Source organism: Daphnia carinata, chromosome 9 (assembly GCF_022539665.2).
Source record: "Daphnia carinata strain CSIRO-1 chromosome 9, CSIRO_AGI_Dcar_HiC_V3, whole genome shotgun sequence".
In the NCBI taxonomy this organism is placed as follows: Eukaryota; Metazoa; Arthropoda; class Branchiopoda; order Diplostraca; family Daphniidae; genus Daphnia; species Daphnia carinata.
Window position 1 is genome coordinate 4,730,680 of NC_081339.1, and position 23,726 is coordinate 4,754,405.

The following is a 23,726-nucleotide window of genomic DNA, read 5'->3' on the forward strand; positions in this document are numbered from 1 at the left end:
CGTATAACAACGAAATATTCTCGCTTAATAGGGAACAGCAAACATTGAAAATATAATGTATATGTTCTTAAAATGACATTGTGAATTAAGTAAGGAAATGTTCAGTAAACAGAGAAACTTCACGAAAGTAAAAAAGATAAGTTTCGATTTTTTTTTAAAGAATTTGTATTGACAATATTCAGCACAATTTAAAGACTTGCAACTTTGAAAGGGCAAAATAGCCGATTTCAAAGTTGCTGTCAACCAAGGTAGGGGGAGACACTACCTCAGTTGACTCACCGGGGAGATTACCCGGTGCGTGGCTAAGAGAAGCCGGAAGAAGAGCGAAGGTCGCGGACAAGCTTTTACGTGAGCGATTAACCGTTAATTCGGATTTTTGGGCAGCCCCACAGCCCTCCAATGATATCATCGAACCATGGGGACCCCCACGTCCCCTTTCCGGACAGCGCACTCACAACCGTTTACTGCTGATCACAGTAGGGGCATGACCCCCTACGGGCTTATTAAAAATTTAAGGGAAACGGGGCCACAGAAAAGAAGGGAGCCCAGATATGCACTTCAATTTATATAACTTTTAATACTTTGTTTCCGGGCTGCAGCAACGACTGAAGGTAATGGGCAGGAAGCATTTTTCAAAAATTCCTTCGGGCTTCCAACCGTTGTCATTATGAAATTTGGTTCGACTAGATACCTCTTTGATTCAGTATGATTCTTAACCTATTTAAAGAAAACGAAACATGAATCAATTTTTAAATGTTTGCCTATCAATATATATTCAATAAGGATCGGTGCAATCCTTCTTTACCTCTTGTTTTGGTGAACTACTGGTATTAATTGTATTCGGCTAATGGTATGACAGACAGTGCTTGCTTGGATGGTAAGTTGACGGGCAGCGAAGAAACTAATCATTAAGCGATTTCCATTTTCTAATACCACGCCTCGCGGTGAATTTGAAAGGCCAATTCACGAGTGGGTGCGACAGTTACAACTTCTGGCTTTTGCCCCATGGCATGAGACTCACCAGCAACACCTTGTTCTAACAACATGTTCATAACCGGTACCAAGTACCCCGCCTACATGAAAAAATATATTTTAGATGACTTAATCAACGAATACCACGAAGGGTTTGTTGAGTATCTTAGATGCAATTAGAGCTTTTAGTAGTCGCAATCACCGGCGTGCCCACTCAAAATTACTTTTACTTCAACTTACCCAGTTCATACCGACCCATTCGAATCAAGTCAGTACCAGGGCACCAAGGTTTCAAAATTACACAGCGTTAATTAATTGGATTACCGTTTTGCCGGGGCTCATGACAGCACAAGCAATTAAATCTCTTTTGGCAAGAACAACTGCAACTGAAACTTTCTGAACAGGTGTTGGTTTTATGTAGCCAGAATCCTTAATGTTTTGAAGTAGTAGTTGTCGCAGGCCGGCTTCTTCCAATGATGTTATGTATTGAGGTACATTTTTTCCTGTAACCTAAAGCAAACCAATAGATATTTTTAAATCATAAAATACAGTTTCGGGAAATGGCTTACCTGGAGGACGACTTTATCAAAATTGTTAAAACATTCCCCACAGACGATACCCTTAAACAGTTTCTTTTCATCCCATGTCACAGCTTAGAGAACAGATTGTTCACACAGCTTTCCATCTTTCGTCAATCCACTGAATAGATTTGGGCAGCCTTTTGAGGTGTGGCCAGCTTCACAACGCTAGGGATAAAGCAATGAAGACTGGAACATAAAATATTTTTGGGAAGACACAATTGATGTTTACACTGTAACACCTGCTGCCACCAATGCATCCTCCTTGAGGAAAACCCCTTGCTACATTGCCCTCTTCTTCGTTAAAAATGAGCACTAAAAATGTTGTTTTTTTGTTTTTTGTTTACCTCATGGCAGGTACGACTTCCACCACCACAGCGACCCTCTTGTGGACAATCCTTCCAGAAATATCCCCCTTCCCCATACTAGAAAACGCACCAAGAAGTTAAGTTGAACACATTTTTCGATATTTTCATCTTACTTTGTGACGTCAACGGACCACTACCATCGCCCCAACAAGCTTGTGGACACTCTCTGGCAACATGTCCTTCTCCACACTGTTAAACAAAGTAATCACACTAGGAATACAAGAAAACACTTACCTTGTGAACTAATTTGCCAGAAAACCTTTCGTTACTTTTCATGAATGGTGTGTTGTTAACGTTGGAAAATGGTGTCATACGCCTTGCATACCGATTCGTACGTCTATAGGGCTGTCTTATTTTAATAAACTTTTAATAAATTTAGCAAGTATGAGAGCAAGCAGACGCTCCCGTCAGTCAGGTGCCATGTTACTAATTAGAAGAAAGTTTAAGGCCTACTGCTTACATTATAGAGTTTCTCATGAGCCATCTAGTGGCACCAAAGTGAAGGTGTCGAAAACTAAATTTGCTTTTACTTGGGATTTACGTTCGCTTTTGTTTCGTTTTATTCTAAAGTTGGACAGCTAACGAGAAAATTACGGTTTCATTTAATGCCAGCGTTCAATTTCGGTTATGAAAGGCTGGGTTTCATGAAATTCCGATTCAATATTTTAAGCCCGATTCTTCTCGAGAAAGGCGAATCGGTTGCCATATTGAACAGTTTCAATTAGAATATGGGTAAAATGCCGGTACGTACTGACATAAGATCTTCCGTGACGATTTAACTAAACCCCAGAAATTTGCCTAGAAGGTGCGTGCGCTGAAACCCCATCTGTTGCTAAACATAGAACTCCAAAATGTTACCCAGAAAAAGTCGTCTTTTCAGAATACCATGGCCTACTTACCTAGTAGGCCGTGCAGTATACTCATCCATTTCCAGTTGTATTTTTTTATTGTAAGCAATTCGTCAGTTCAGTTTCTAAATAAATATTCACGAAAAATTTTTGCTTTTAAAACAACGGGACACTAATGCTGAACCAAAATGGAATTAGAAGATACATTGTTTTCCACAAGTGAATATGTCCAAACGGTGAGACTGTTTAAAAAGAAACCGTCATGAAATATTGAGATTTCGAGTATTGACTAATTACATTTTTAACTGAAATAGCATACGGGCAATAAGGTTAGTCGTCAATCCACTTTGTGTGGATCTCAAAATATCATCTTAAATGGGAAAAATATTATAATGGGTGAAAGTATGATACGTGGCGATCTAGCTAATGTCAGAATGGGACAGTACTGCATTCTGAGCAAGCAGTCAGTAATCCGCCCACCATTCAAGAAATTTGCAAAAGGGTAAGTACATTAATCATTTAGAGTTTACATTCACTTACCCTTCTTTCTGATTATCCAATTACTTAGAGTTGCATTTTTTCCTCTTCATGTTGGAGACCATGTGTTCATTGGTGAAAATACAGTTGTAAATGCAGCTGTTGTGGGCTCTTATGTGTACATTGGGAAGAACTGTGTTATTGTATGTTACAACCCTACTGAAATGATTGACCACATAATCTATTTGTGTTCACTGTTTGTTGCAGGGAAGGCGATGTATTTTGAAAGACTGTTGCATGATTGCAGATGACACTGTTCTTCCTCCTGAAACAGTTGTGTCTCCATTTACCATATATGCAGGTTCTCCTGGACATTGCATTGAAGAATTGCCAGAAGCCATGCAAGATTTAATGATTGATTACACTAAAAGTTTCTATCAGCATTATATTCCAGATAAAGATGTCTCTGGTGTTAATTCAATCAATCTTGGAACAAGGAAATGAATAACTAAATTTACAGAATTGTAAAACCATCTTTACCATTAAAAAACCTGTAAATCTTTTTGCTGAGCTCTGGCCCTACTTTCCTCGATGTAGAAAGTGGTCCAGCATGTCGCCGAATCTATCAAAAGATGCGATAGAGTAATCCACTTTCTTTTTTACTAATCGAAGTTACCGGTATATCCTGAAGTAGAAGCGACGCCTCCTTATCATTTTTGCACATCTTGTAAGCCTAAATAATTTCATAAGTTAACTTTATATCGGTGTACAATTTCGCATAGCTTACTTGAATTAAAGCTTGAGGAGAGTGATAACGCGAGGCAATTGCTTGGGAGGTTTCCAAAGCAACCAACGGAAATTGCATTAGTTGTTGCTGCCATAAGCGCTCCAGCCCGTGGCCGTCTTTGCTTACCTTGACATTACCGCTAACGTCAGCAGCATAAAAATCGAACGTCTGTTCCAATCGCTCTTCCCTTAACAAAGATCATAAATCACACATAACGTATCAGTAGCAATGACAGGAACTGGGCTGAATCTCACTTGAATGGGCGCTCTGCAACGGCTTTAGTTATCCTCGTAATTACAGTTCCCAATTCTTCAGCGGTCTCTACAGGCCACAATGAGCATTCCGTCTGCAAGACTAATTTAACTTTTAGTATTTCCAGGTCAGCAGGTGTAAAACCAATATCATCGTCCGACGGGTAGTCAGTTTTTTTGGAGGTTTCTGTCGAGGTGGACACACGATCACGAAACCGCCGTTTGTCCTTTCGCGCTTTTCCTCTACCACAAAAATTATCCAAATAACTGTACAGTATTGAGCGGAAATTGTTAAAATATTTTACTTCCAATATGCAGCTATGCCATAAACAACCAATGTAAGGGTCTGTTTGTTTAAGCTTTTCAAAACTTTCGCAACATAATCGCAGATTGATGATTGCCCAAGTATGAAAAATTGTTCAGCCATTAGAACAATTAAACCATCATCTTCATGTACAGTTGTTGATGTTGAACAAATCTGCAAATAGCACAGATATAATTATTTTAGGAATTGAGATAAAAATATGTAAAAATTTTTAACGGTGATTACCACAGCATCTTCAGCTACATGATAATTAATCTTCTCCCTCTTCCAACAAACAGAATTGGGAATGGGGGATACTGTAATTGAATGCTTCATTTCAGACTGCTGGAGCTGAGTTAATATATTGCCGCTATTAGGGATAGCATCAAGTAAGTGTGAATCAATAAGTGTTGTAACATTCTAAAGAGATAATATTATTGGTTATCTCAGATAAATATTGGCTAAATGTTGAATGTCTATTTATACTTTGAGGCAATCAGAAGTTCTATTTGATTTTTTGTTTGCTGCTTCAGCTGCTTTGCAGGCTTTATCATATGCTTTTGCTTGCTTTGTTTTAGTTACTTTTTTTCCAGGTTGGTTATTGCAACTTGTACCATCACTTGGAAGAGGACACATATTCGACAAACATATATTTTCTGTTGTGGAGTAAGGCCTTGTTGCATAAGTCTGTATTAAATCATTTGCTGGAATTCTTCTTGAACTTGTTTCCGGTATGGTTTCTAGAATCCTGGTTCCAATTAATATCATGACTTGCTTGAATAATATCATGCTAGACTTATGGCCTTTTTTATTGCTTACATGAAATCGAAATTCTTGCTCTGTTTTTGACATAAAGGGGAACCTAAATCTAAGTTCATGAACCTGCAAGAAAACATTTAATCATTGTAAGTTGTAATTATTATGGAAAATGCGTTACTCTTCGTCCGAATCTGAGGGCTGGTGGATGGCAGAGGAAGGCGTTTTGCCAGGTGATTCCCCACGAAACTCAACATCATCTTCAGAATCAGACGACAACACCACAATTTCACTAGCCATTCTACATTGGGTATTGTTTACTCGTTGAGCAATAGATTAACCTATACCGCTTTATCTTGATACAATATTAAACCAGTTACACTCACTTGAAAATAAACGTAAACCCCGAAACTGGAAATGTTAGTGGTGATTTCTGAGCAAAAACGGAAAACAGAATTGTATTCAACCGCCTGCTCAGAAACGCCATCTGCACGTCAAATCATCGTTTCTATTAAAAATATAAAAATTTATTGACGTCGAATCGGGAAAAATGTATTTGTCAATCCACTTCAATGCATTCTTTCTACTCCACGTCCATTTCTTTATCAGAATTGTAAACTTCTTCCACAACTCTTGATTCCATTTGCTTAAGTTTTGATGATACCAATGACATTTCTTTGTCTCCATCCAATTGTGCTGCCAACTGCTTCAAGCCAGCAGCAGGTGATCGAATCAGACCCATATTCTTGGTGACTTCATAATTGTCACTTCTCCTTTGGACCTCTTTGGATTTACTGTGACGATTATTGATGTGTAGGGCTTGACGTCTGCAACGGATTTCTTCCACCTTCTTCATGGCTTCCACAGATTTCTGCCACAAGTCCCGATCATACTTGACTGGAACATTTCTTCTTTTTTCAAATTCAAATGATGGGTCAATGGCGAGATCTTTGCCAGAAGATTTTCGGAAGGCTTTGGTCCATTTGGTCTTACGGGGGTTCTTCTTCTTTTTAAATGCATTCCTGCATTTTGACCGACAGAATCTGAATATCTATCAAATAAATGAAAGTGATATATCTTGGTTGTGTACAAATCTAACACTGTTTTACCTTGCAATCATTTCGCACAAATACCATTCCATGGCCAGGCCAAATATTGGACGAACAAAAATAACATTTTTCTATACGCATTTTGACGACCGATACCACACAACGTGGTTTTCCTTCTCTACCCCTTACTCTGTCTGGCTTTTAAAGTACTACGGAAATCCGAACCCTCTTCACATCGTTGTGAGCGGAGTTCGGACGCTGCTAGTCACTTGTTGAATTGCCGCGTAATCGTCTGGTATGTGTCTTTAAATAAGTTTTTTAAAATTGCAATTAATTTAAAATGCTTTCGCAGAAGGCTATGAAATAATGCACATCAGACACATTCGTATCAATATGCAACTTCCATTCACTTGCTTGTTACCTGACAAGTTTTTATTTAAAGCATTTTTTGTTTTGTTATGTTTTAGCGAAGAATCTTTTATTTACAGAGCTTATCTCTGACTCAGCGCTTCAACGTATCCGACCGACGTTGAACAAGAACTTGCGTCCATTACGTCGAGCAAACCTGTGTAGTGTTAGTGATCTTAGAAAAGCATTTTGGACTCGAAAATTGGTTAGTAGTTAGTGTTTCTTTCATTTTGTATTGGCATAGATGTTAGTGAACTGTGGTTCAGCTAATTCGCATCGGCCTGTAAACGAAAACGTGTTGAATCTGCATTAAATTTCTATTCAAGTAAACATGCTACAAAGTTATTAGAAACAACATTTTTTCTAATTTCGGTGGTGGCCGTAAATGGGATTGAACAAGACGCGTATTTCATTGCAGCTATTTTATAATTTAATGTTTGTTCAATTGTTGATTGTAAAATATTTGAAAACAAGAACAACAAACAGCCTTTTATCTGTTGTGCATATTGACTATAAGTAATAACATCCTATCCTATTATTTAACAGGGAACGTCATGAAGGTTGAGCGCCCGAGCAACAACCGTGAATCCGTGATATCCACAAACTTTTAAAATATTATTTCTAACCTAAGAATCTAACCTACAGAACAATAAAATGTCATTAATCTGAGAAAAAGAGGCCTGCAAAGCCGTGACGATGGCGAAATCTTCAGTTCGTCACTGGTTGAACTTTCGTAGGAATGCAAAAAAACGTCTTCACAAGCTTTTTTTGATTATCGTCACTTTGGGACTTATGTCTTTTACCTTTGTTTTCCTTACGAATTCGGATTTTTACGTCAGAATAGTTAGTCTCTCATTCAGAATTATTTCTTTGGTAAACTTGTAAAAATTAACGTCTCCTAGGTAAACAAACCAGTGATTAACATCCAGGGAGCGGATCGCGGTAGATGTTGTGTAAGCATACATCATACTCTAGACGTCTGTGGTCGGTCAGAGTGTCTTTGGCAGTGCCCGCAATTCGAAGATGAATTTATATCTCCTTCAAAAAATCATGAGAATGCTTTCTTCCACGAAACTTCAGGCGCGCGGGCTCTCGACATCCGCCAAGCTTGTGCTGTTGAATCTGCCGCCTTGTCAAATCCAAACCTAACCATTTACTTGTTAATGACTACGGGAGATATTGACTGGAATTCAACGACTATGAAAACTCTGAAGAGTTACGATAATGTTCATGTCCACAGCATTAATTTAGGTGAATACTTCAGTCATACACCTTTTGAAGAGTGGTACTTCTGTTCCACTTGGAATTATGGATCCCATGCCATATCACATCTTAGCGACGCCCTCCGCTTTCTGACACTGTACAAATATGGGGGTTATTATTTTGATTTGGATGTAATAATGCTTCAATCAGTGATGCAGTACCATAACTTCATCGGAGCAGAAAACGAGGAAAATTTGGCGGCCGGAGCCCTTCACGTCGAATATCTCCATCCAGTCATCCGCGCAGCAGTGGAAGAATTTCGGAACACATACAGGTAAATGAAAAAAATTAAATAAAATTTTAACGGAATTTTTAAGGATGCCTTGTACACAGAAAGGACATTTGGGGTCATAACGGGCCATTGTTGTTGACACGCGTAATGACTAAGTGGTGTTCAGCAGACAACATACAAGCAATGACTACTAGTACATGCTACGGTTTTAGGATTCTACCTCCTATGGCATTTTACCCAGTTAAATGGTTTAACTGGGAGACATATTTTTTGGAAGAAGACATCGAATGGAGAAACGAAACAATTGGAACTCACGTATGGAACAAAAAGAGCGTTGATACAGCTGTTTACAAGAATTCCACCCAGGCGTACGTCAAACTTGCTAGGTCCAGATGTCCTTCAGTTTTTGCAGTGGCCCCTGATGTTTTCTAATTTATGTAATTGTTAACTCTTCACGTTGATTTTCAGCACGTCTTTTGCTAAATTGCCGGTTGACTCGAATTCAGGTTTCAAAAATTTACTAATAAAAATTCACATGTTCAAAGATTATTTATCGGGTGCTAAGATCCAAAACAAATCGATTTGCATCGGTACTTGATGATTGAGCAGTACACACAAATGAAATAATATGTAAAAATCCGAATTACTCTTGGTTTCATGGCATCGTTCATCCGATGATAAAAGGTGAGATCTCTTGATTAACCACTTTAACATTGTAAGCACTGAGTTTTAAATTTCGTTTTCTTTTCACTCAATTGGAAGATTAGACCAGTCGATAGGAGCTTTGTTTTGTTTGATAAGAAGCTCATTGCATCGGGAAAAATGTTTACATCCCAAAAACCCGCGATGCGCTGAGAGTGGCGATGGATGTGGTGCATGTAGCAAGTGATGTTTCTTCTAAATAAAATATGAAATAATATGAAACGTTTTACATAAAATGTAGGGTTATTTGTTCACCTTGTCAACAACCAAAGCCTTCTTTTGGGCGTAAGCACCCCACAAAAGGAAAACCACGCCCTCGCAGTTGGTACTAATCCATTGTATCACGGCATCCGTCAGTGTTTCCCAACCTTTGTCTTTATGTGAGTTTGCTGCACCGGATCGTACTGTTAAGCCAGCGTTGAGTAGTAGTACACCTAGCGATTTTTAGGATGTAACAACAGATACTATCATGAAGCACACTTGAGTTTTTTTTATAATATCAACCTTGTCTAGCCCATCCACTTAAGTTTCCATGATTAGGAATTTGAAATCCATCTATGTCAGAAGCCAATTCTTTAAAGATGTTCACCAAACTTTGAAAAATTCAGCATGAAAATTCAGATGTTAAAAATTTTTGGGAACACTATGAATGAAGTACTACCTTGGGGGAGGGTTTACACCTTTTAAAACACTAAAGCATAAACCTAAACACGAAAAGATGTTAGATTTTATTAGATTAGATTTTAGTCTATCACTAATTCATTGATCTTGTTGCTAAAGTGAACTAACATACCATGAGCCTGACCCACTCCATGATATGGATCTTGTCCAATAATAACTGCTTTGATATCTTGAATATCACAGAAATGAGTCCATGACCAAATCAGATGTTCTGGAGGGAAAATGGTATGTTTTGATCGTTCAGATGCTAGAAAATCACTCAGCTACAATTTTCAAAAGTTATCAGGTACAAAAAACATTGACCAAGATTAACAAATAAAATTCAAATACTAGTTTAAAGTATGGCTTCTTAAACTCTGGCTCAACGGCTCGAAACCATGAGTGGCCAATATTATGATGTAAGGCACCAGTTTTATTTCCTTGTAATTTGATTTTCGCAACTGTCTGATTAAAAATCATTTTATCTTTCTGGGCAGGCGAGAGTCTCACATTCTCTTCAACAATATTTGCTTCAGGAGTCTGAAAATTAAATTAAATTAAATGAAGTAGGGCACGGAAACAGGCATCAGACATGTTGCAAGAGCCAAGAGGAGTACTCACTTGGTCAACCTTGTTTTCCTTTTCAACGGCATTGATTTCTATGGGTATGCTACTACCAACATATTCGGCAAAAGAACGCTTTAAGCCTCCACTCTGAAGAGGCTTAAAAAATTGAGTCAAAGGTTTTTGAGACGACATGCTATTGTAATCGATTCTACTCTCAATGTTTGTCTCGGTCTCAGATTTATTGGCGCCAATGAAGCTGGATGTCCAGTGGACGTTGCCACATCATAGTTCAAATTCCCTAAATTTTCTAAAAAAAAATTACCGACTTCGACCCATGCACAAAGTTGGCTAGACCTCGGGTCAATCGCGTTATTTGGCCAATCGATTGGATCGTTTTGTATTGGGGTGGGACTCTCTGGGATTTCGAGGTATCTTTTTACAGTCGAATACGGTACCAAGAAACAAAAGAAAACCAATTTCAAATGTCAGATAAATACCTCGGTTAAGTTCTCCAGTTACACCGCTTTATTACTCACATTCTCATTGGTGCAAGTTGGCACTGCCAAACCCCCACATATTCCTTGGATTGTGTCACCCGGTTCCAATCGCACTCTCGCACCTCCTTTGTGATGTTATTGGATTGGGTTCAACCTTATGGATTAAATTTGTTCATAATATTTCCTTGGATATTAATCGTTTAGTTAGTTTCAAACTTAATATATAAATACAGATGAAGGTATAGGCCATAGTATGTTAGCGCCACTTAAATCATTGATGTTCGCATGGGTTACCCGGGTGCTGCGGAAAACAGAGGGCTGCAGAGCTCAGCATCGTCATTGGCTCGTGTTAAGGAGAGGCGTTTCTTTGTCAACAAAGTGTAATTTTTTTTTTGTTGAATAACAGCTGTGTTCAGCCTGCAGTCTGACTTAAGAAAACAACAAACGAGTCGCTGAAAAATGTTAAAACCGAAAGCTCTTACTCAAGTATTATCTCAAGCGAATACTGGTGGAATTATTAGCACTTTGTAAGTTGATAAAATCTTTTATTAGAATTTTATTTAAATTACAGTCAATTTGAGTAAATTTAAATATAAATCATTTACCATTTCAGACTTTTGAACACAGAAGGGGCGTTGCTGGCTTATAGGTCAGTAAAATGATTAAAATTTGCTGGAGATGTATAAATAGTTTTATTGCTTTCTAGTGGATATGGAGACAAAGATGCCAGAGTGACTGCAGCAATAGCTAGCAATATCTGGTCTGCATATGCAAAAAATGGAAAAGTAGCTTTCAATGAAGACATCTTAGAATCTGTCCTTCTTGACTGCATGGTACTATCTCAGACTGAATTCATAAAAAGTCAGTATTAATAAAATTTATACGTGCAGGATGGGAAAGTGGTGATAGCCCAGGTTGCTAATTTACTCTTGTGCCTCTATGCCAAAGAAAATGTGTGTTTTGGCATGCTTCATGCAAAAGCAAAAGCATTAGCTGATTATCTTGATTCTCCTCTAAGACAAGTTGCTGCATCATGAACATTTATCAAATAAAAATTTGGATCTCTAAACAATTACTGAAGCTGTGAAGCAGAGTTGTGTATTGCACTTGTGAATAAAAGCAACACTTGTGATCAAAAACATGTCAAAATGGCTGCAACGTGGATAAAATCCCACAAGGCTGTGTCTCTGCATCAATTCATTATTTCAGTATTTGGTTCCTGTTTAAGAAATATCAGGTGCTTACTACATCCTCAAACCTTTTTGCTGGAGCACCTATAGTCAAGAATTCAAAACATTGAGCATATAATATGGTTATTTTTGGATTTGTTATACAAACATCTACCTTAGCTCTGTCTGTAGGTTCTGCTTCTCTTTCTCTTTTGTCACACTCCCTTGAGACAACACAGAGGAATTCAGAGTGGTCCTCATTTCCATAGCTGTACTGTGATCCAACATTGATGAGCTGTGCACAAAGAAAAAAAGAAAAAAAAAAGTAGTGAACTAATTATGTTTACCTTAAATAAAAATATAAATAAAATAAAAATGAGCAGCAGAATTGCATACCTGTTCAAATTTCCAGCCATCAGACATTGTTGAAACCATTTGTGTTAATTCATCCTCATGACACTGCAGTACACGATAAACTTGTTTTCTATTTTCTTTCAATGGTAATTCATCTCTGAGTCTTATTTTGTCTCGTATTAGCTGAATGAGTTCAGTAATATTGTAAAATTCAGCTTCTTCTAAAATTCCTTCTTCAGCTAAATTTTTGTCAATAACTAATTTACTATGACGCAAAAAATTTAAAATTGGGCTGAAATAAGTAGGGTCCCGATCTATCATGAAGGCACCCGTTTCATCCTGGTTTCAAAGTGAGAAAGTTCATTTTAAATTATTCAAATTGAATTAAATTTTGTAATACTTTGTCAGAGGCTAGGTTATTGTCTTCTTGACAGAGTCTGAAGAAGAAAGACTTTGGATCTCTACACAGTGTTGTTCGTGTTGTTAGGAAGTGGTGACCCCCAACATTTAGGCGTATCCATTCTGATTTACGACTGCCACACCACTTTTCCGAAACGGTGCTGTTAACAATCCCATTGGACTCCGGACATTCAGCCATCTCTACATACATGCAACATAGAGAAAATAAATTCTTTGCCAAGTCAATGTCTGTGAAACAGGGCTGTTTTTCTTCAATGACCAATATGAATTCTATTAGGATTACCTGACTTAAAAATAAATACGACAATTATTTCTACAAACTCTGATTGCAAAAAACGTTAACTTACCAGTATGAGATAGAAACAATGATTTCAGAGATTCAAATCTTTCATTAACATATGATTGGGGGTCGAACTTAACGAACGAAAAGAGCGACCAATAAAAAATGTCTTAGTAATCGATAATTGGTAAGATAAAGTGCCATCTGTGGGAAAGTCAGATGAACCGATTCAAATGACCAAGTCAATTTATTCTTTCTTAATTTTTATTTTTTTTTCTCCGTAAAAGTGGGATTTTAAATTTTAATGTTGTTGTTTTTTTTTCAAATTTCTTATTTTCATAAAACATTGTTCAATATATTCTTCGTGCACATCACGATATTCATCTTACTTGAAACAACAAAGAAAATTCAACTTTTAGGAACCTCTAAATGATTTGAGAGATCCATGAAATATAGCATTGGTACAGGAACTTCGCGCCTCTCGTAATCAAAATCCCATGTAATAAGGCACCCAACCTGATAATCATCGACAAAAACTTTGAGCTTTTCGACTGACGTATCCCGGATTCCATCGATGCTTGTTTCATGCCACGATAGTGTCGATACGCTGAAGGTAAAAATTGGTTTTGATGTTTCCCCGCTCTGTTCGATGAATGATCGGAGATCCCACACGTTCACTCCCAGGATGAAAAAGTCAGATGACCAGCAGTTAACATGACAGCTAATAAGATATTTGTCGCCTACCAGCCTGTTAAGAAATAATAGTTTGTTACAAAATAGAGAAGGGCAGGAAACAAATTACCCTATGGTTTTGATGTCTCCATCAGTTTGATTCATTTGACGTCGTCGGATGCATGTTCCAATTAGGGTGTCCCACAAACTAAAAGATAAGAAACAATTAGAACCATTGAGAAAATAGTGGTTCTTAATGAGATACTGAATTGATTCTTACCTAATTTGTTCTCGACCTGCTACGATAATCCATCGATCATAAGGCTGAAAGCTTTTGATGAAATGTTCGTCTTCTCCGACAGTATTGACTAGTTCCAGTGAAGCCGCGCACCGAACTTGAATTCCTTTATTTGCTCCTCCAAGAAGATAGATGTATGAATCATCCATTTGAATTCGACGCACATTGAACTGGTGAATAGTTTGCTGATGCACGATTTTCCATTCTTGCGGTGATATTATTTTTCGCAACGTGAGTGTTTCGTATTGGCAACTGTTCTGTAAGAATATAGCCATGCTGTTGGAAGGCATTTCACGGGAATTAATAAGAACAGTTTTACATTGGAAATGCACGACAGAAGCATGTTTCCTCTTGAGCTGAAAACCAAATGACTGCAATCCACCCGGCTCGCCATTACATCTTGAGCAAAGCTTCCGCAATTCAATAAGGCCGGATCGTCTATGAGTTTGTGAAGCTTTTCACGTGTACCACATTTTTAAAAACAAAAATCATCTCTAAAAGTAAAAGAAGGTCTAACCAGATCTCTCGTTTTCATACAAAAGACGAAGATTTTCCCACGGTTACATCCAAGTGCAAGATATTCGCTTGTTAAATCTATGGATTTCATCATGGCTCTATCACTGTCCACTCCAATGTCAAAAACCTAAGAAAACGTAATAGTGTCGTAAGACATACAAACATTCAATTAAAAGAATTTGTTGTTAAGATTTGATCTTACACTTTCAGGTGCCAATGTCCATCTATTAAAAATTTCGATTGTTTGAGGACTCTGGCGTGTAACGATAAATTGATCCGCTAATTTCACCTGGAAGTTTAAGTGTCCCACAAATCCTGCATATGGCATTTTTTTTATTTGTCGATACGAAGCCTCCGTAACCCAGTTTTTTTCCAGAGACTGTATTTCAAAAGCAAATAGTTTAAATATTCTCAAAACTTTCATTATGATGCAATAAATAATACAAACCAGCAAATGTTGTTTAATTTCTGCGTATAGTTCAGGATAGAACTCCGTATAGTTACCAAGCTCTGGTGGTTCGGCTGCTACGCCTTTTTTAATCAAGACATTGTGCATTTTTTTCCACTTCATCTGTAGATTTCTAGCTAGTATTAGAGCGAATACATGGATCAAGAAAATATTACGTCTTTGTCGAGAACGAGTTTCCACACCCTGGCATTGTCAACTGCATCTGTCCAAGCGGGAGAAACTGAACGTGCGCTAAGTAGACCCAGGCAGTCAACATTTTGAAATATTCCTTTGGCAACCAGCTCAACTGCATCGAAACAGAATGAAGCTGAGTAATAAATCTCAAAGATTACACCAAAACTTCCCAAGTACTCAACAGAGCTCATTCTAGAACAATAGCATTTTTGTGTGTGTTACTTGGACTTTCCATTGGAAGGTGTTCACCCAACATAAATTTGCAATGCTTAAACAAAAAGGTTGATTATTGTAGAATAAAAACGCTATGCAACCAATAATGGAGATTCTCTATCTTTCTGTCATGCTGTTTTGTATCAACCGATAACCGCCCAAGTTTACCTTATAAGGCGTTACAAATAAGCTTCGGGTCAGCTCTCTAAACATGAAACATTTTCTTACCTTGAAGAAGAGAGGTGATATCGACGCCAGTGCTTGTGCAGTGTAAGTTGGAGGCACGGATATCCAGAGGATTTATAGGTTGGTTGTTAGTCATTTGAAATTTGATTTTATCACTACTTGTACTACACATTGGGCGTGAGTCTGTAATTCAACAAAACTGGCTGTTGACGATGGCGCTCGTCTGAATGTTTATAAATAGAGAGTCCGTCGTTGCCAAATTGTAAGCCATTTTGGGTTACATTTTTTTAGTTTTCTAAGAAAAAATAAAGTTAACAAGGGTTACAAATGTAAGATATACAATAAGGTTTGTTAAATAGTTTTGATAGAAACATTTTCAGGCATTCATATACAAGTTTTCTTGTGGTTTACTTTCAAAACAAACAAAAAATTATACAAAAAACCTTCTAAATGTAATGTATTAATAAAAATGGATACAAGTAGTTTCCATTACTTGTAACTTACATTGGAGTCCCAACTGCGGGAAACCTATATAACCTTTTGGGATAATTATATTGTGAACTTTCAACATGCCAGAAATCCCCCATCGACAGCGAGAGTCGTTCCATGAATCATTGAAGCTCGGTCGCTGAGAAGAAAAACGACAGCATCCACCACTTCTTCAACCTCTACATCAAGAGAATTCATGCAAGAATAAATTAATGTTTATTGAAGTTGGCAATATCTGTACCTGCAAATCTTCCCAATGGAATTCCAGCAAGCATAGGACCTGCTTTTGATGGGTCTGACCAACCCTGAAATAAACCAATCGTTATTTTACGGAATTCAAGTATCCATCGGGCTCGGGGAGACTAAACAACATAATCTTATTCGTACCAGTTTCCCCATTTCGGTGAGTACAACTGTTGGATTTACGCAGTTCACGCGTATCTGTAATAAATCCCAGAATCACTCTAAATTTCATTTTTCAGTAAGGAATTTGAGGATTCTTACTTTATGTTGCCCAAGCTCGAGAGCCATAACTTTGCAAAGCATATCAAGGGCAGCCTTGGTGCTGCAATACACTGCATGATCTTTCAAAGGTGCCTGAGAAGCCTGCACACAAAACTTGAAAAACTAAAGCTGCAAACAAGATTTAAAAGACACTATGCAACAGACCTGCGATGACATATGGACAATTGAACCTCCAGTTTTTGAACTAATCATTTGCTTAGCTACAATTTGTGAAACATTGACAACAGCTTTCAGGTTCACATTGAAGAGCCTGAAAATGGTAATTGAATTTATCAAACATTTTCTAAGTTATTATAGTATGGTGCATACTTATCAAAGCTTTCATTTTTTATATCCAAAAAAGGCTCTAAAATAGCTACTCCTGCATTATTAACTAACAAGTCAATATGCCCAAGGCCTTTAACTGCTTTTTCTGTTGCTTCCCAGTCTTCCAGGTCTACAGTCACAGTATGAATTCCAGGCAATTCGCATAGCAATGACTGTAAATTTTCAGGCGACTTTGATAGAGCAAAAACCACAGCTCCGTGTTCAAACAATCGTTTCGCGATGGCTCGTCCGATCCCTTCAAGAAACACAGAAGAAAGCAAATTTCTACTTCGATCACAAAAGCGTTATTCATTTTTTTTTTCGCGAAATATACCTTGACCCGCTCCGGTAACCAATGCAGTTTTTCCTGTAAATTTTATATCCATTTATAAAGAATAATACCAGCAAGAGATTTAAAATTACCACTAAATTCTCGGCGGAGTCGTAATCGAGGAATGTGACAGTTCCGCAAAAGGTAAACAAAAATAACAACGTTGCCTGTTGTTGGGCAATGCGCAACGCTTTAGAGAATAATATTCTTCTACACATTAGGATTTTAGTGGAGAATTTGAGGCAGAAAATTAATAGAACATAGCAATAATCTTTTTTTGAGGAATTTTTATTTTTCAAAATTTCATTGGAGATGCTGGGCAATACAATGACCACTGAAAAGGATCCACACCTAACCATTTAGACATGTGACCTATGGTTTATGACTCCACAACCAGTTTCTATTATTGTTTCTCAGACGAGTGGAACTGATAAAGAATTATAAAGTATGTGAGTGTCGTCCCCATTATCTGCAAAAGAAGACAAACAGTTAAATTAGAGTCTAAGTTGCGACGCTCTTGTTGCAACCCGGTCAACCTGGGGAATGATTTTTCTGCTTACGGGATAGAAACCGACCGCCGTGACTTCTGGAAAGAAATGGTCCACTTGAAGCGCAAATGCATTGGCCTGCATAATAAACGGTTTCAGGTCTAGATGTTTTCACAAAAAGGGCACAAAATCACTATAGTTACCAAAGACTTGTGTGGTTCTCTCATTTCAATTTGCATTTGAATAAGTTCGTTCAAAATAGCGTCAGCCTTCGAGATAGAAAAAGTTAAATTAGTCCGGCATACAACCTGGTATACTATTGCATTAGCTGCATACTTTTTCCTGGATCAAATCTGGTGGATAACAGATGAGTAAAATATGGAGAATTTGCGAAATGAAAAAGGATAGTTCCATGTGTTCTAGTAGTGTCCAACGTTCCCTTTCATTTCCAAACAAGTAAAAGGATGCAGTTATGATAGAAACAAAATGAAATACTAGAGATATTCCCAGGATCCATCCAAAGCAGTTATTTATATGGTCAACAGTTTCGCAGACCAGCACATGATGCCTCTTTAAAGATGTAAGGCGATCGTAATGTTCTTTGTCCATTGGTTGATTCTTAAAAACATTTAGTTCCCATAGAATTGTTTGATAGGCATTCGACGAAGCGTAGCTAATAACAGCGAATAAAAAAATGGCGGTGATGGGAAGTACTTGTGAGAGAACGGACACCAAAGCACAGCACAAGACCGGGAAAGGCGATCCATTGCTGATGTGGTAAGAACCGAGTATGAAAAATAATGTGGCATTCTGTAAAACGGAAAAACCAAAACAAGAAAAGACTATTAAGATAAAATTAAGTAAAAAAATAATTTTTTACTGACCATAATTATAACCCAGCATACTCCAAAAATGGATGCTCTCCGGATTCCAACGAAAAAGCCTGCACTCAGAAATGATTCCAAATCTTGGAAAGCTTTTACTAATAAATTCCATCGACCCGCGAAAAAAGATACTAGGACGATGTGGCATCCAAGACCGTGTGCAGCAAAGTTGACAAAGTCTAGCGAAGTGTTCCATGCAAAGGCGTCTGAGTTGAAGCCATTATCGGAAACAAGAGTGTTAGATAACTCCTTGTGATGTCTTACCACATAATCTAAACAAATCCCTTGGCAAAGGATGGAGATCAATAGACAAAAAATGCTGTACAAGTTAAGGTACTGACAAGAATCAGTTTGATTTCTATTTGAAAGATTCACACCTAACCACTTTAACCATGAGACCAGTGGTTTGATACTCCACAACCAGTCTTTCTCAGACATTGTGGCTGCTTCGTTTCTTGCAGACCTCTCTTGAACCACCATTCCACACTAAGTGCTAATAAGATAGTATAAGTTGATGACATTTTTTTTTTTGCCATTTTGTTTGTCTGCACGGTAATCCATTAACGACATTACAATGTGACAGCTGACATTTATGGGGTTGGGTTGAATAAATCATTCATGATGGCATAGAGTACTTTCATTTCGTAATTGCAACCCGTTATGACGTGAACATAAAAAAACCTATTACCTACTAACTGTTTATGGTCGATAAATAAAAAGGAATTTCGCGAATTCTTTAAGGTTTCTCTTCCAACGAACGAAATTGGTGAAGAATGAAATAGTACGTCAGCGTCGTTCCTATCATCTGTGAATTGCAAAAATTGCTTAAATTCATGTAAAGCCTTCATCCAAAAAAACTGATGATAGTAAATTAGCACTCACCGTAGGAATTAGCTTTTTACCGACGTAAAATAAACCAAGTGCAGAAATTCGAGGAGAGGTTAGAGCTAGATGTAGAATCAATTCGTGGACCTACAAAACAGTCAAGTAAATTTCAATGAAAAAATTGCAATTAACCTTCGACTCACCTGCTTTCTGTACGTATTATTTTCGGATTTCATTCGCAAGCGAAGCAGCTGTTTCAACACTTTATCCGACTAAATATGCACCAAAACACTCCATTTAATTACGAACATATGGAAAACCAGAAATATTGCTAAGACCTCAACACGAATACAATCCGATGAAATGCAAATGACAAAGATGTTGACGAGTTGAAAGACGAAAAACAGAAATCCGGAAACGGAAGCTGTCTTCTTGAGGTTGCCAAACCAATAAAAGGTTACATTAATTTCGGAAATAAACAAATGTGGTACGACGAGCAGAAGGAGCCACCCAAAACAATCGTTGATGATGTCGACTGCCTGGCAAGCTGAAACGTAGTAACGTTTAAGGACAATGACGTCAGAATTCGATAGATTACACGCCTGTAGATGTCCATTGCAGTTTAGCTTTGACGTGATTGACTGAAACGAGAGTGAGGATGCATAACTGACGGTAGTAAACAAGACAATGCCGAGGGTTGGATAAAACTGTAAGAGTGTTCCAGTAACCGTCAACAGTTTTAGCGTAAACGGTGTGTTTGCACTGACGGAAGTTATGGTCCCAGTGATACTCAAGCAAATAATCTGTAATTCAATGAACCGTTAAAAATGCATCTCGTATGGGCTCAATGGACGGATAACCTACCCACAAAACTGCGTGTGCTACTCCAGCAAACGATAGCCGTCGGAGTCGATGGTAAAATTCATCGTCGAAGAGAGGACTAAGACATTGGAAAGCCTTGTTCAATGTGCGCCATTTCTTCCTCACAACAAAAAACAGCATCCAATGGATAATGAAGCAGCCAACTTCGAAATTGACGAAATCGATGATTATATTCCACACGAAAGTCCTGGAATGGTTTCCACCTTCTCCGAAATAAATGTTAGCCATTTGATATAATTGCCCGTGAATAATTACTGAAGCGTGCGCCGTGAGAGCTGCATGGATAATTAGACTAAGAAAGCTAAATGCTGTCTTCCATTTTTGACCGGACTTTGACGGTTGACTTAAATCGACTCCTATAAAGCAGGACAAGGCGATTATTGGGAAGATACTCCAGTTCCAGCACTTCCTGCCAGTGTCATTGCATTCCAAAACTCTTGGGTCTCTAACGATTTCGTTCGCTGCCACTTTTATTCCTCGAGTTGGCATTGTGTTCCATCAAACCCACTCTTAACGTCGTACTTATTGGGACTAACACATTTCCAGGCGAAACTTTTGTGCACCACCTTGCTGTTAAATTGAACGATATGAATTGACTCCAAGTATTTCCTTACCTCCTGCGTCCAGGTCACTCGGAAGGAAACCAATCGAAGTGTTGACGTCAGGGAACGGTTGATGTATGTCCCAGGCCAAAGCTATAACGAAATAGATTTGTCGAATGACAGTTTGTAATCGCCATTAGCTTCGTGATGGATCCCCGGTGAACTCTATTTAAAAAAAAAAATAGATAGATAAATTTTTAAAGAAATCTATTACATTTAAGTAACAAAATTTACTTTTTTTCGACGTAAGGATAGAGCTGGTTTCCTTCCACTAGAAAGCAATTTGATATGCCTCGCCCACATTTGATTGAAAAATCGATCTGACGCGTCCATCGCAGAAATTGATGTATTTCTTTTGTATTCCAGCAAATCCCACTTGCACGCAAACACACACACACACACACACAGCGCGTGACTTGTAGGGTAAAAAGGTATAATAATAAACTGTAACGTTCTTTAGAACTTGGGGACGCGCACGAGCCTGTCTACAATTGTGTGTGCAACTACAAAAAGGCAGCAATGCAGCAGCAATTCACTCATATCTGTTCTAAATGTTGCAAAAAAAAAAAAAACATCAAGTCAATCGGAAAACTAAATTTTTTTATCGTTATCATAGGAAACATACGATTTCATCACTGAAACGAGAGACGCGCGAACTATTAAAAATAAAATGAAAAAACGGATGGAGAACAACAAGGTAGAGGAGGGCAACGTTTTGAGGTCATTGCTCAATCAGAAAACTAAGAAAGGTAACGAGCATGATGAAAGACCAGATTTGTTAAGAATCCGTTTTCTGTTCAATGCCTACTCACGCTCACGTTTGAAATATATATTCAAATTGAAATTCGACGCGTTTGAAACAGTGATGTTTCGATCCGTAAATTTCGTCTGAAATAGAATTGCTTGTATCTGTTACTCTTACGGGGGGATTTAAACTTGGCAAATGGGATGTAAAATAAATGGGGGGGAATAGTAGATGGATATGCCATCTAAACAGATTTTCATTAGCGAGAACAGAATGAGCTTCCGCTTTTCTTCGTGTAAATTTGCTCGGTGAAAAAAAAAACGAAGAGAAAAAACAATCGCGAGTTTTGTTTTGTGTTTGTGTAGTAGCAGCAGCCTCGGTGCTAAGAGGTTCAGATTTCTTCCTTTTTGCAAAACGAGCTCGAAATGAACACAAAAAGAGCAATTGGGGTTGAAAGTAAATTTTCAAGGAAGGATAGAAGAAAAAAAAAGGCGCACCGAAGCGAAAAAATAAACAAAACAAAAATATGAGGTAAGGATTTAGTAAACGGTAGGTTAACATTAGATGAAAAAAAAAAAAATCTTTTAGCTAATGGTTCGCTTGGTTTCCAATAGCTCGCGTTTGTTTACATCAGTCTCGAGCGCTTATGAGTGGGCGAGTCCATGATGACGTCGTGGGTTGGGCTAGCGGGTGCAGGTCGCTTGTGGCGAGCCGACTCGTTGCTGATAAAAGCGCTCAGCTCGCTATGGTTATGAACGGGACTTCCTCGTCTTCCGTTGCTCTTGGCCGTCGAAGCGCTATTGGTGTTGCTAGAGGCCGATGAGGGCAAGGGCAAGCTGAGGGCTTCACGGAAGGCTTGTAGGGCCGGTTCAAAGTCTCCGGCAGATGCTTCCAGTGGATGTTGCAGGGCAGAAGCGCCGTGATGCGATGCAGAGACGCCATCTGACAATGAGACTCGTTGACGCGGGCCCATCCGCATTTGGTGACGAGGTTGCGTTGCTCCTGAACCGGGCAAACTTTTTCCGGTCAAGAATCCAATCAATTCCTCTCTTCTGATGTGTCGACGACGCTTTTTTGCCCAAGCTAACATTTCTCTAGTCCTTCGCTGATAACCGGCCTGGACTCCAAGTTCGGAGCTACGTCTCAAGGCCTCTGTCGATTCTATTATTCATAATAAAAACCCCGTTATCCTCAATCCTTTACGAATGTTCCAACAGGACATTATATAAAGGAACAATGATGGATGTTCACTGGTTTGGTTTCTTCAGGTTGATTGCTCATTTCACCACACCCGAAGTTACAATGCATCATTAGAATAGGGAACAAAGCAATTCTTTCAACCAATACACATAATCTATGAGCTTTGTATCCCTAGTGCCTTCATTATCACATAGAATTCTTAATTCTAAATGACAGACAATGGTCGACAGAGAGTGTTTTAACACCCTTCGTAGAAGCTTTCTTTGCACAACTTAGCAAAGCCAAACACTTTGCTGAAGCAGATATGTGGTTGGTAGCAATTCATCAAGATGTCAATTTTTATCTTATGGTAAGGTGGTTTAGATAAAGAGCCTGTAATTTTGTCTCACCTTTGTACAATGAAGTAATTGTGCCAGCTGCAGTTTGGAAAGGCAACCAGAGGACTTGGGGCTGGTTACGATCTGGAAACAGACAACAAAATATTGGCCAATGGTTATCATACTGTGAATCCTGGTAGTAACCATGATGATCCTTACCTTTAAACAACTGTGCTACGGATGTGGCAGAATTCTGAAAGAGATACCAAAGCTTCTGTGTCGATAAATCCCGTTCAGACAATACGGCTTGATCAAGGTCGGGTTCATTTTCAAGTTCAACCTCACATTGACGTTCCCAGTTGGAGATCCAAATGTCCGCGAAAGGATCTTCGCTGTTCTCCATCGAGTTATTCATATTCATATATTAATATATAAATGTCGAGAAATAAACAGATAACCACGTTTTTATAACAGTAACGCTTGTTTTGTAATGAATTCAATCGGTGTAAGCTTCCTATAATCACGTGAATTTCTTTCGAGAGCCCTGTGCATTTCACACTACCTACTCCATATTGCCTTCCTACGGTTTGCTATGAAAGTTGTTCTGGCTCTTGGCCGCAGATTTCTCGCTCACAAAAGCTTTTATCTCCTCCTTTTTCTTA

The 23,726-nt window shown here is 38.3% G+C and overlaps 11 protein-coding genes across 13 annotated transcripts; 3 read left to right on the plus strand and 8 right to left on the minus strand.

The window, feature by feature from the left end:
- Positions 1 to 2,826: 2,826 nt before the first annotated feature.
- On the plus strand, positions 2,827 to 4,002 carry LOC130688635 (dynactin subunit 5-like). Its single transcript, XM_057511636.2, has 4 exons — positions 2,827 to 3,002; positions 3,081 to 3,268; positions 3,335 to 3,446; positions 3,511 to 4,002. The coding sequence occupies exons 1-4, from the start codon at positions 2,955 to 2,957 to the stop codon at positions 3,745 to 3,747; spliced, it is 585 nt and encodes a 194-aa protein (XP_057367619.1). The 5' UTR covers positions 2,827 to 2,954; the 3' UTR covers positions 3,748 to 4,002.
- Positions 3,675 to 5,793, minus strand: LOC130688622 (crossover junction endonuclease EME1-like). Of its 2 annotated transcripts, none has more exons than XM_059496764.1 (9): positions 5,523 to 5,793; positions 5,405 to 5,467; positions 5,072 to 5,333; positions 4,835 to 5,005; positions 4,587 to 4,759; positions 4,285 to 4,524; positions 4,031 to 4,217; positions 3,920 to 3,976; positions 3,675 to 3,865 (listed from the first exon to the last, which is right to left on the minus strand). In XM_059496764.1, exons 1-9 carry the CDS (start codon positions 5,639 to 5,641, stop codon positions 3,758 to 3,760), a joined length of 1,380 nt encoding a protein of 459 aa, XP_059352747.1. In that variant the 5' UTR covers positions 5,642 to 5,793; the 3' UTR covers positions 3,675 to 3,757. The 2 variants fall into 2 exon arrangements, with proteins under 2 accessions (XP_059352747.1, XP_057367601.1); XM_057511618.2 differs by having other exon boundaries at positions 4,832 to 5,005.
- A 74-nt stretch (positions 5,794 to 5,867) lies between these two features.
- LOC130688636 (probable ribosome biogenesis protein RLP24) lies at positions 5,868 to 6,600 on the minus strand. The gene is made up of 2 exons (XM_057511637.2): positions 6,451 to 6,600; positions 5,868 to 6,392 (listed from the first exon to the last, which is right to left on the minus strand). The coding sequence occupies exons 1-2, from the start codon at positions 6,529 to 6,531 to the stop codon at positions 5,925 to 5,927; spliced, it is 549 nt and encodes a 182-aa protein (XP_057367620.1). The 5' UTR covers positions 6,532 to 6,600; the 3' UTR covers positions 5,868 to 5,924.
- A 321-nt stretch (positions 6,601 to 6,921) lies between these two features.
- LOC130688624 (lactosylceramide 4-alpha-galactosyltransferase-like) lies at positions 6,922 to 8,986 on the plus strand. The gene is made up of 4 exons (XM_057511620.2): positions 6,922 to 7,003; positions 7,345 to 7,641; positions 7,701 to 8,335; positions 8,395 to 8,986. The coding sequence occupies exons 2-4, from the start codon at positions 7,495 to 7,497 to the stop codon at positions 8,723 to 8,725; spliced, it is 1,113 nt and encodes a 370-aa protein (XP_057367603.1). The 5' UTR covers positions 6,922 to 7,003; positions 7,345 to 7,494; the 3' UTR covers positions 8,726 to 8,986.
- On the minus strand, positions 8,355 to 10,447 carry LOC130688627 (uracil-DNA glycosylase-like). The gene is made up of 8 exons (XM_057511625.2): positions 10,277 to 10,447; positions 10,007 to 10,195; positions 9,789 to 9,939; positions 9,657 to 9,699; positions 9,500 to 9,588; positions 9,251 to 9,429; positions 8,941 to 9,190; positions 8,355 to 8,813 (listed from the first exon to the last, which is right to left on the minus strand). Exons 1-7 carry the CDS (start codon positions 10,412 to 10,414, stop codon positions 9,041 to 9,043), a joined length of 939 nt encoding a protein of 312 aa, XP_057367608.1. The 5' UTR covers positions 10,415 to 10,447; the 3' UTR covers positions 8,355 to 8,813; positions 8,941 to 9,040.
- A 666-nt stretch (positions 10,448 to 11,113) lies between these two features.
- Positions 11,114 to 11,868, plus strand: LOC130688637 (ragulator complex protein LAMTOR2-like). Its single transcript, XM_057511638.1, has 4 exons — positions 11,114 to 11,246; positions 11,333 to 11,368; positions 11,426 to 11,552; positions 11,610 to 11,868. Exons 1-4 carry the CDS (start codon positions 11,179 to 11,181, stop codon positions 11,754 to 11,756), a joined length of 378 nt encoding a protein of 125 aa, XP_057367621.1. The 5' UTR covers positions 11,114 to 11,178; the 3' UTR covers positions 11,757 to 11,868.
- Positions 11,745 to 13,128, minus strand: LOC130688633 (BTB/POZ domain-containing protein KCTD5-like). Of its 2 annotated transcripts, XM_057511635.1 has the most exons (6): positions 13,010 to 13,128; positions 12,643 to 12,842; positions 12,285 to 12,581; positions 12,064 to 12,183; positions 11,919 to 11,993; positions 11,745 to 11,754 (listed from the first exon to the last, which is right to left on the minus strand). In XM_057511635.1, exons 2-5 carry the CDS (start codon positions 12,838 to 12,840, stop codon positions 11,964 to 11,966), a joined length of 645 nt encoding a protein of 214 aa, XP_057367618.1. In that variant the 5' UTR covers positions 12,841 to 12,842; positions 13,010 to 13,128; the 3' UTR covers positions 11,745 to 11,754; positions 11,919 to 11,963. The 2 variants fall into 2 exon arrangements, with proteins under 2 accessions (XP_057367618.1, XP_057367617.1); XM_057511634.1 differs by lacking the exon at positions 11,745 to 11,754 and having other exon boundaries at positions 11,796 to 11,993.
- A 126-nt stretch (positions 13,129 to 13,254) lies between these two features.
- LOC130688619 (F-box/WD repeat-containing protein 1A-like) lies at positions 13,255 to 15,682 on the minus strand. Its single transcript, XM_057511614.1, has 9 exons — positions 15,513 to 15,682; positions 15,053 to 15,183; positions 14,877 to 14,999; positions 14,631 to 14,807; positions 14,430 to 14,555; positions 14,232 to 14,366; positions 13,895 to 14,169; positions 13,745 to 13,822; positions 13,255 to 13,690 (listed from the first exon to the last, which is right to left on the minus strand). Exons 1-9 carry the CDS (start codon positions 15,640 to 15,642, stop codon positions 13,351 to 13,353), a joined length of 1,515 nt encoding a protein of 504 aa, XP_057367597.1. The 5' UTR covers positions 15,643 to 15,682; the 3' UTR covers positions 13,255 to 13,350.
- A 177-nt stretch (positions 15,683 to 15,859) lies between these two features.
- LOC130688632 (L-xylulose reductase-like) lies at positions 15,860 to 17,276 on the minus strand. The gene is made up of 7 exons (XM_057511633.2): positions 17,125 to 17,276; positions 16,794 to 17,046; positions 16,629 to 16,734; positions 16,464 to 16,565; positions 16,347 to 16,400; positions 16,201 to 16,264; positions 15,860 to 16,138 (listed from the first exon to the last, which is right to left on the minus strand). Exons 1-7 carry the CDS (start codon positions 17,174 to 17,176, stop codon positions 16,035 to 16,037), a joined length of 735 nt encoding a protein of 244 aa, XP_057367616.1. The 5' UTR covers positions 17,177 to 17,276; the 3' UTR covers positions 15,860 to 16,034.
- A 151-nt stretch (positions 17,277 to 17,427) lies between these two features.
- On the minus strand, positions 17,428 to 21,340 carry LOC130688983 (uncharacterized). The gene is made up of 10 exons (XM_059497035.1): positions 21,037 to 21,340; positions 20,183 to 20,967; positions 19,657 to 20,121; positions 19,522 to 19,590; positions 19,376 to 19,465; positions 18,494 to 19,298; positions 17,946 to 18,419; positions 17,813 to 17,878; positions 17,658 to 17,747; positions 17,428 to 17,590 (listed from the first exon to the last, which is right to left on the minus strand). Exons 2-6 carry the CDS (start codon positions 20,687 to 20,689, stop codon positions 19,230 to 19,232), a joined length of 1,200 nt encoding a protein of 399 aa, XP_059353018.1. The 5' UTR covers positions 20,690 to 20,967; positions 21,037 to 21,340; the 3' UTR covers positions 17,428 to 17,590; positions 17,658 to 17,747; positions 17,813 to 17,878; positions 17,946 to 18,419; positions 18,494 to 19,229.
- A 551-nt stretch (positions 21,341 to 21,891) lies between these two features.
- Positions 21,892 to 23,711, minus strand: LOC130688495 (HUWE1-associated protein modifying stress responses-like). Its single transcript, XM_057511478.2, has 3 exons — positions 23,284 to 23,711; positions 23,137 to 23,208; positions 21,892 to 22,708 (listed from the first exon to the last, which is right to left on the minus strand). Exons 1-3 carry the CDS (start codon positions 23,477 to 23,479, stop codon positions 22,173 to 22,175), a joined length of 804 nt encoding a protein of 267 aa, XP_057367461.2. The 5' UTR covers positions 23,480 to 23,711; the 3' UTR covers positions 21,892 to 22,172.
- Between the last annotated feature and the right edge of the window lie 15 nt (positions 23,712 to 23,726).

What these genes read in the sequence shown, in the direction of transcription:
- LOC130688635 (XM_057511636.2), top strand. Translation starts at nt 2,955, where the DNA reads ATGGAATTAGAAGATACATTGTTTTCCACAAGTGAATATGTCCAAACG. An exon ending in TTCAAGAAATTTGCAAAAGG is followed by an intron (nt 3,269 to 3,334) that starts GTAAGTACATTA and finishes CCAATTACTTAG; the next exon opens with AGTTGCATTTTTTCCTCTTC. An exon ending in TTGGGAAGAACTGTGTTATT is followed by an intron (nt 3,447 to 3,510) that starts GTATGTTACAAC and finishes TGTTTGTTGCAG; the next exon opens with GGAAGGCGATGTATTTTGAA.
- LOC130688622 (XM_057511618.2), bottom strand. Translation starts at nt 5,641, where the DNA reads ATGGCTAGTGAAATTGTGGTGTTGTCGTCTGATTCTGAAGATGATGTT. An exon ending in GTTGCAGAGCGCCCATTCAA is followed by an intron (nt 4,218 to 4,284) that starts GTGAGATTCAGC and finishes ATCTTTGTTAAG; the next exon opens with GGAAGAGCGATTGGAACAGA. An exon ending in TTCTACTTCAGGATATACCG is followed by an intron (nt 3,866 to 3,919) that starts GTAACTTCGATT and finishes ATCTTTTGATAG; the next exon opens with ATTCGGCGACATGCTGGACC.
- LOC130688636 (XM_057511637.2), bottom strand. Translation starts at nt 6,531, where the DNA reads ATGCGTATAGAAAAATGTTATTTTTGTTCGTCCAATATTTGGCCTGGC. An exon ending in TTGTGCGAAATGATTGCAAG is followed by an intron (nt 6,393 to 6,450) that starts GTAAAACAGTGT and finishes TTTATTTGATAG; the next exon opens with ATATTCAGATTCTGTCGGTC.
- LOC130688624 (XM_057511620.2), top strand. Translation starts at nt 7,495, where the DNA reads ATGGCGAAATCTTCAGTTCGTCACTGGTTGAACTTTCGTAGGAATGCA. An exon ending in CGGATTTTTACGTCAGAATA is followed by an intron (nt 7,642 to 7,700) that starts GTTAGTCTCTCA and finishes AACGTCTCCTAG; the next exon opens with GTAAACAAACCAGTGATTAA. An exon ending in GAATTTCGGAACACATACAG is followed by an intron (nt 8,336 to 8,394) that starts GTAAATGAAAAA and finishes CCTTGTACACAG; the next exon opens with AAAGGACATTTGGGGTCATA.
- LOC130688627 (XM_057511625.2), bottom strand. Translation starts at nt 10,414, where the DNA reads ATGTCGTCTCAAAAACCTTTGACTCAATTTTTTAAGCCTCTTCAGAGT. An exon ending in AGGAAAACAAGGTTGACCAA is followed by an intron (nt 10,196 to 10,276) that starts GTGAGTACTCCT and finishes TTTAATTTTCAG; the next exon opens with ACTCCTGAAGCAAATATTGT. An exon ending in AGAAGCCATACTTTAAACTA is followed by an intron (nt 9,940 to 10,006) that starts GTATTTGAATTT and finishes TGAAAATTGTAG; the next exon opens with CTGAGTGATTTTCTAGCATC.
- LOC130688637 (XM_057511638.1), top strand. Translation starts at nt 11,179, where the DNA reads ATGTTAAAACCGAAAGCTCTTACTCAAGTATTATCTCAAGCGAATACT. An exon ending in GGTGGAATTATTAGCACTTT is followed by an intron (nt 11,247 to 11,332) that starts GTAAGTTGATAA and finishes TTACCATTTCAG; the next exon opens with ACTTTTGAACACAGAAGGGG. An exon ending in GGGGCGTTGCTGGCTTATAG is followed by an intron (nt 11,369 to 11,425) that starts GTCAGTAAAATG and finishes ATTGCTTTCTAG; the next exon opens with TGGATATGGAGACAAAGATG.
- LOC130688633 (XM_057511635.1), bottom strand. Translation starts at nt 12,840, where the DNA reads ATGGCTGAATGTCCGGAGTCCAATGGGATTGTTAACAGCACCGTTTCG. An exon ending in ATAACCTAGCCTCTGACAAA is followed by an intron (nt 12,582 to 12,642) that starts GTATTACAAAAT and finishes CTTTGAAACCAG; the next exon opens with GATGAAACGGGTGCCTTCAT. An exon ending in AACCTACAGACAGAGCTAAG is followed by an intron (nt 11,994 to 12,063) that starts GTAGATGTTTGT and finishes TCTTGACTATAG; the next exon opens with GTGCTCCAGCAAAAAGGTTT.
- LOC130688619 (XM_057511614.1), bottom strand. Translation starts at nt 15,642, where the DNA reads ATGTGTAGTACAAGTAGTGATAAAATCAAATTTCAAATGACTAACAAC. An exon ending in TTCTGTCGTGCATTTCCAAT is followed by an intron (nt 14,170 to 14,231) that starts GTAAAACTGTTC and finishes ATATTCTTACAG; the next exon opens with AACAGTTGCCAATACGAAAC. An exon ending in GGAGACATCAAAACCATAGG is followed by an intron (nt 13,691 to 13,744) that starts GTAATTTGTTTC and finishes ATTTCTTAACAG; the next exon opens with GCTGGTAGGCGACAAATATC.
- LOC130688632 (XM_057511633.2), bottom strand. Translation starts at nt 17,176, where the DNA reads ATGGATATAAAATTTACAGGAAAAACTGCATTGGTTACCGGAGCGGGT. An exon ending in GGTTACCGGAGCGGGTCAAG is followed by an intron (nt 17,047 to 17,124) that starts GTATATTTCGCG and finishes TGTTTCTTGAAG; the next exon opens with GGATCGGACGAGCCATCGCG. An exon ending in AAAAATGAAAGCTTTGATAA is followed by an intron (nt 16,735 to 16,793) that starts GTATGCACCATA and finishes TACCATTTTCAG; the next exon opens with GCTCTTCAATGTGAACCTGA.
- LOC130688983 (XM_059497035.1), bottom strand. Translation starts at nt 20,689, where the DNA reads ATGCCAACTCGAGGAATAAAAGTGGCAGCGAACGAAATCGTTAGAGAC. An exon ending in CGGATTGTATTCGTGTTGAG is followed by an intron (nt 19,591 to 19,656) that starts GTCTTAGCAATA and finishes GTGCATATTTAG; the next exon opens with TCGGATAAAGTGTTGAAACA. An exon ending in GTAAAAAGCTAATTCCTACG is followed by an intron (nt 19,299 to 19,375) that starts GTGAGTGCTAAT and finishes TGCAATTCACAG; the next exon opens with ATGATAGGAACGACGCTGAC.
- LOC130688495 (XM_057511478.2), bottom strand. Translation starts at nt 23,479, where the DNA reads ATGAATAACTCGATGGAGAACAGCGAAGATCCTTTCGCGGACATTTGG. An exon ending in CGTAGCACAGTTGTTTAAAG is followed by an intron (nt 23,209 to 23,283) that starts GTAAGGATCATC and finishes GTCTGTTTCCAG; the next exon opens with ATCGTAACCAGCCCCAAGTC. An exon ending in AATTACTTCATTGTACAAAG is followed by an intron (nt 22,709 to 23,136) that starts GTGAGACAAAAT and finishes TATGAATAATAG; the next exon opens with AATCGACAGAGGCCTTGAGA.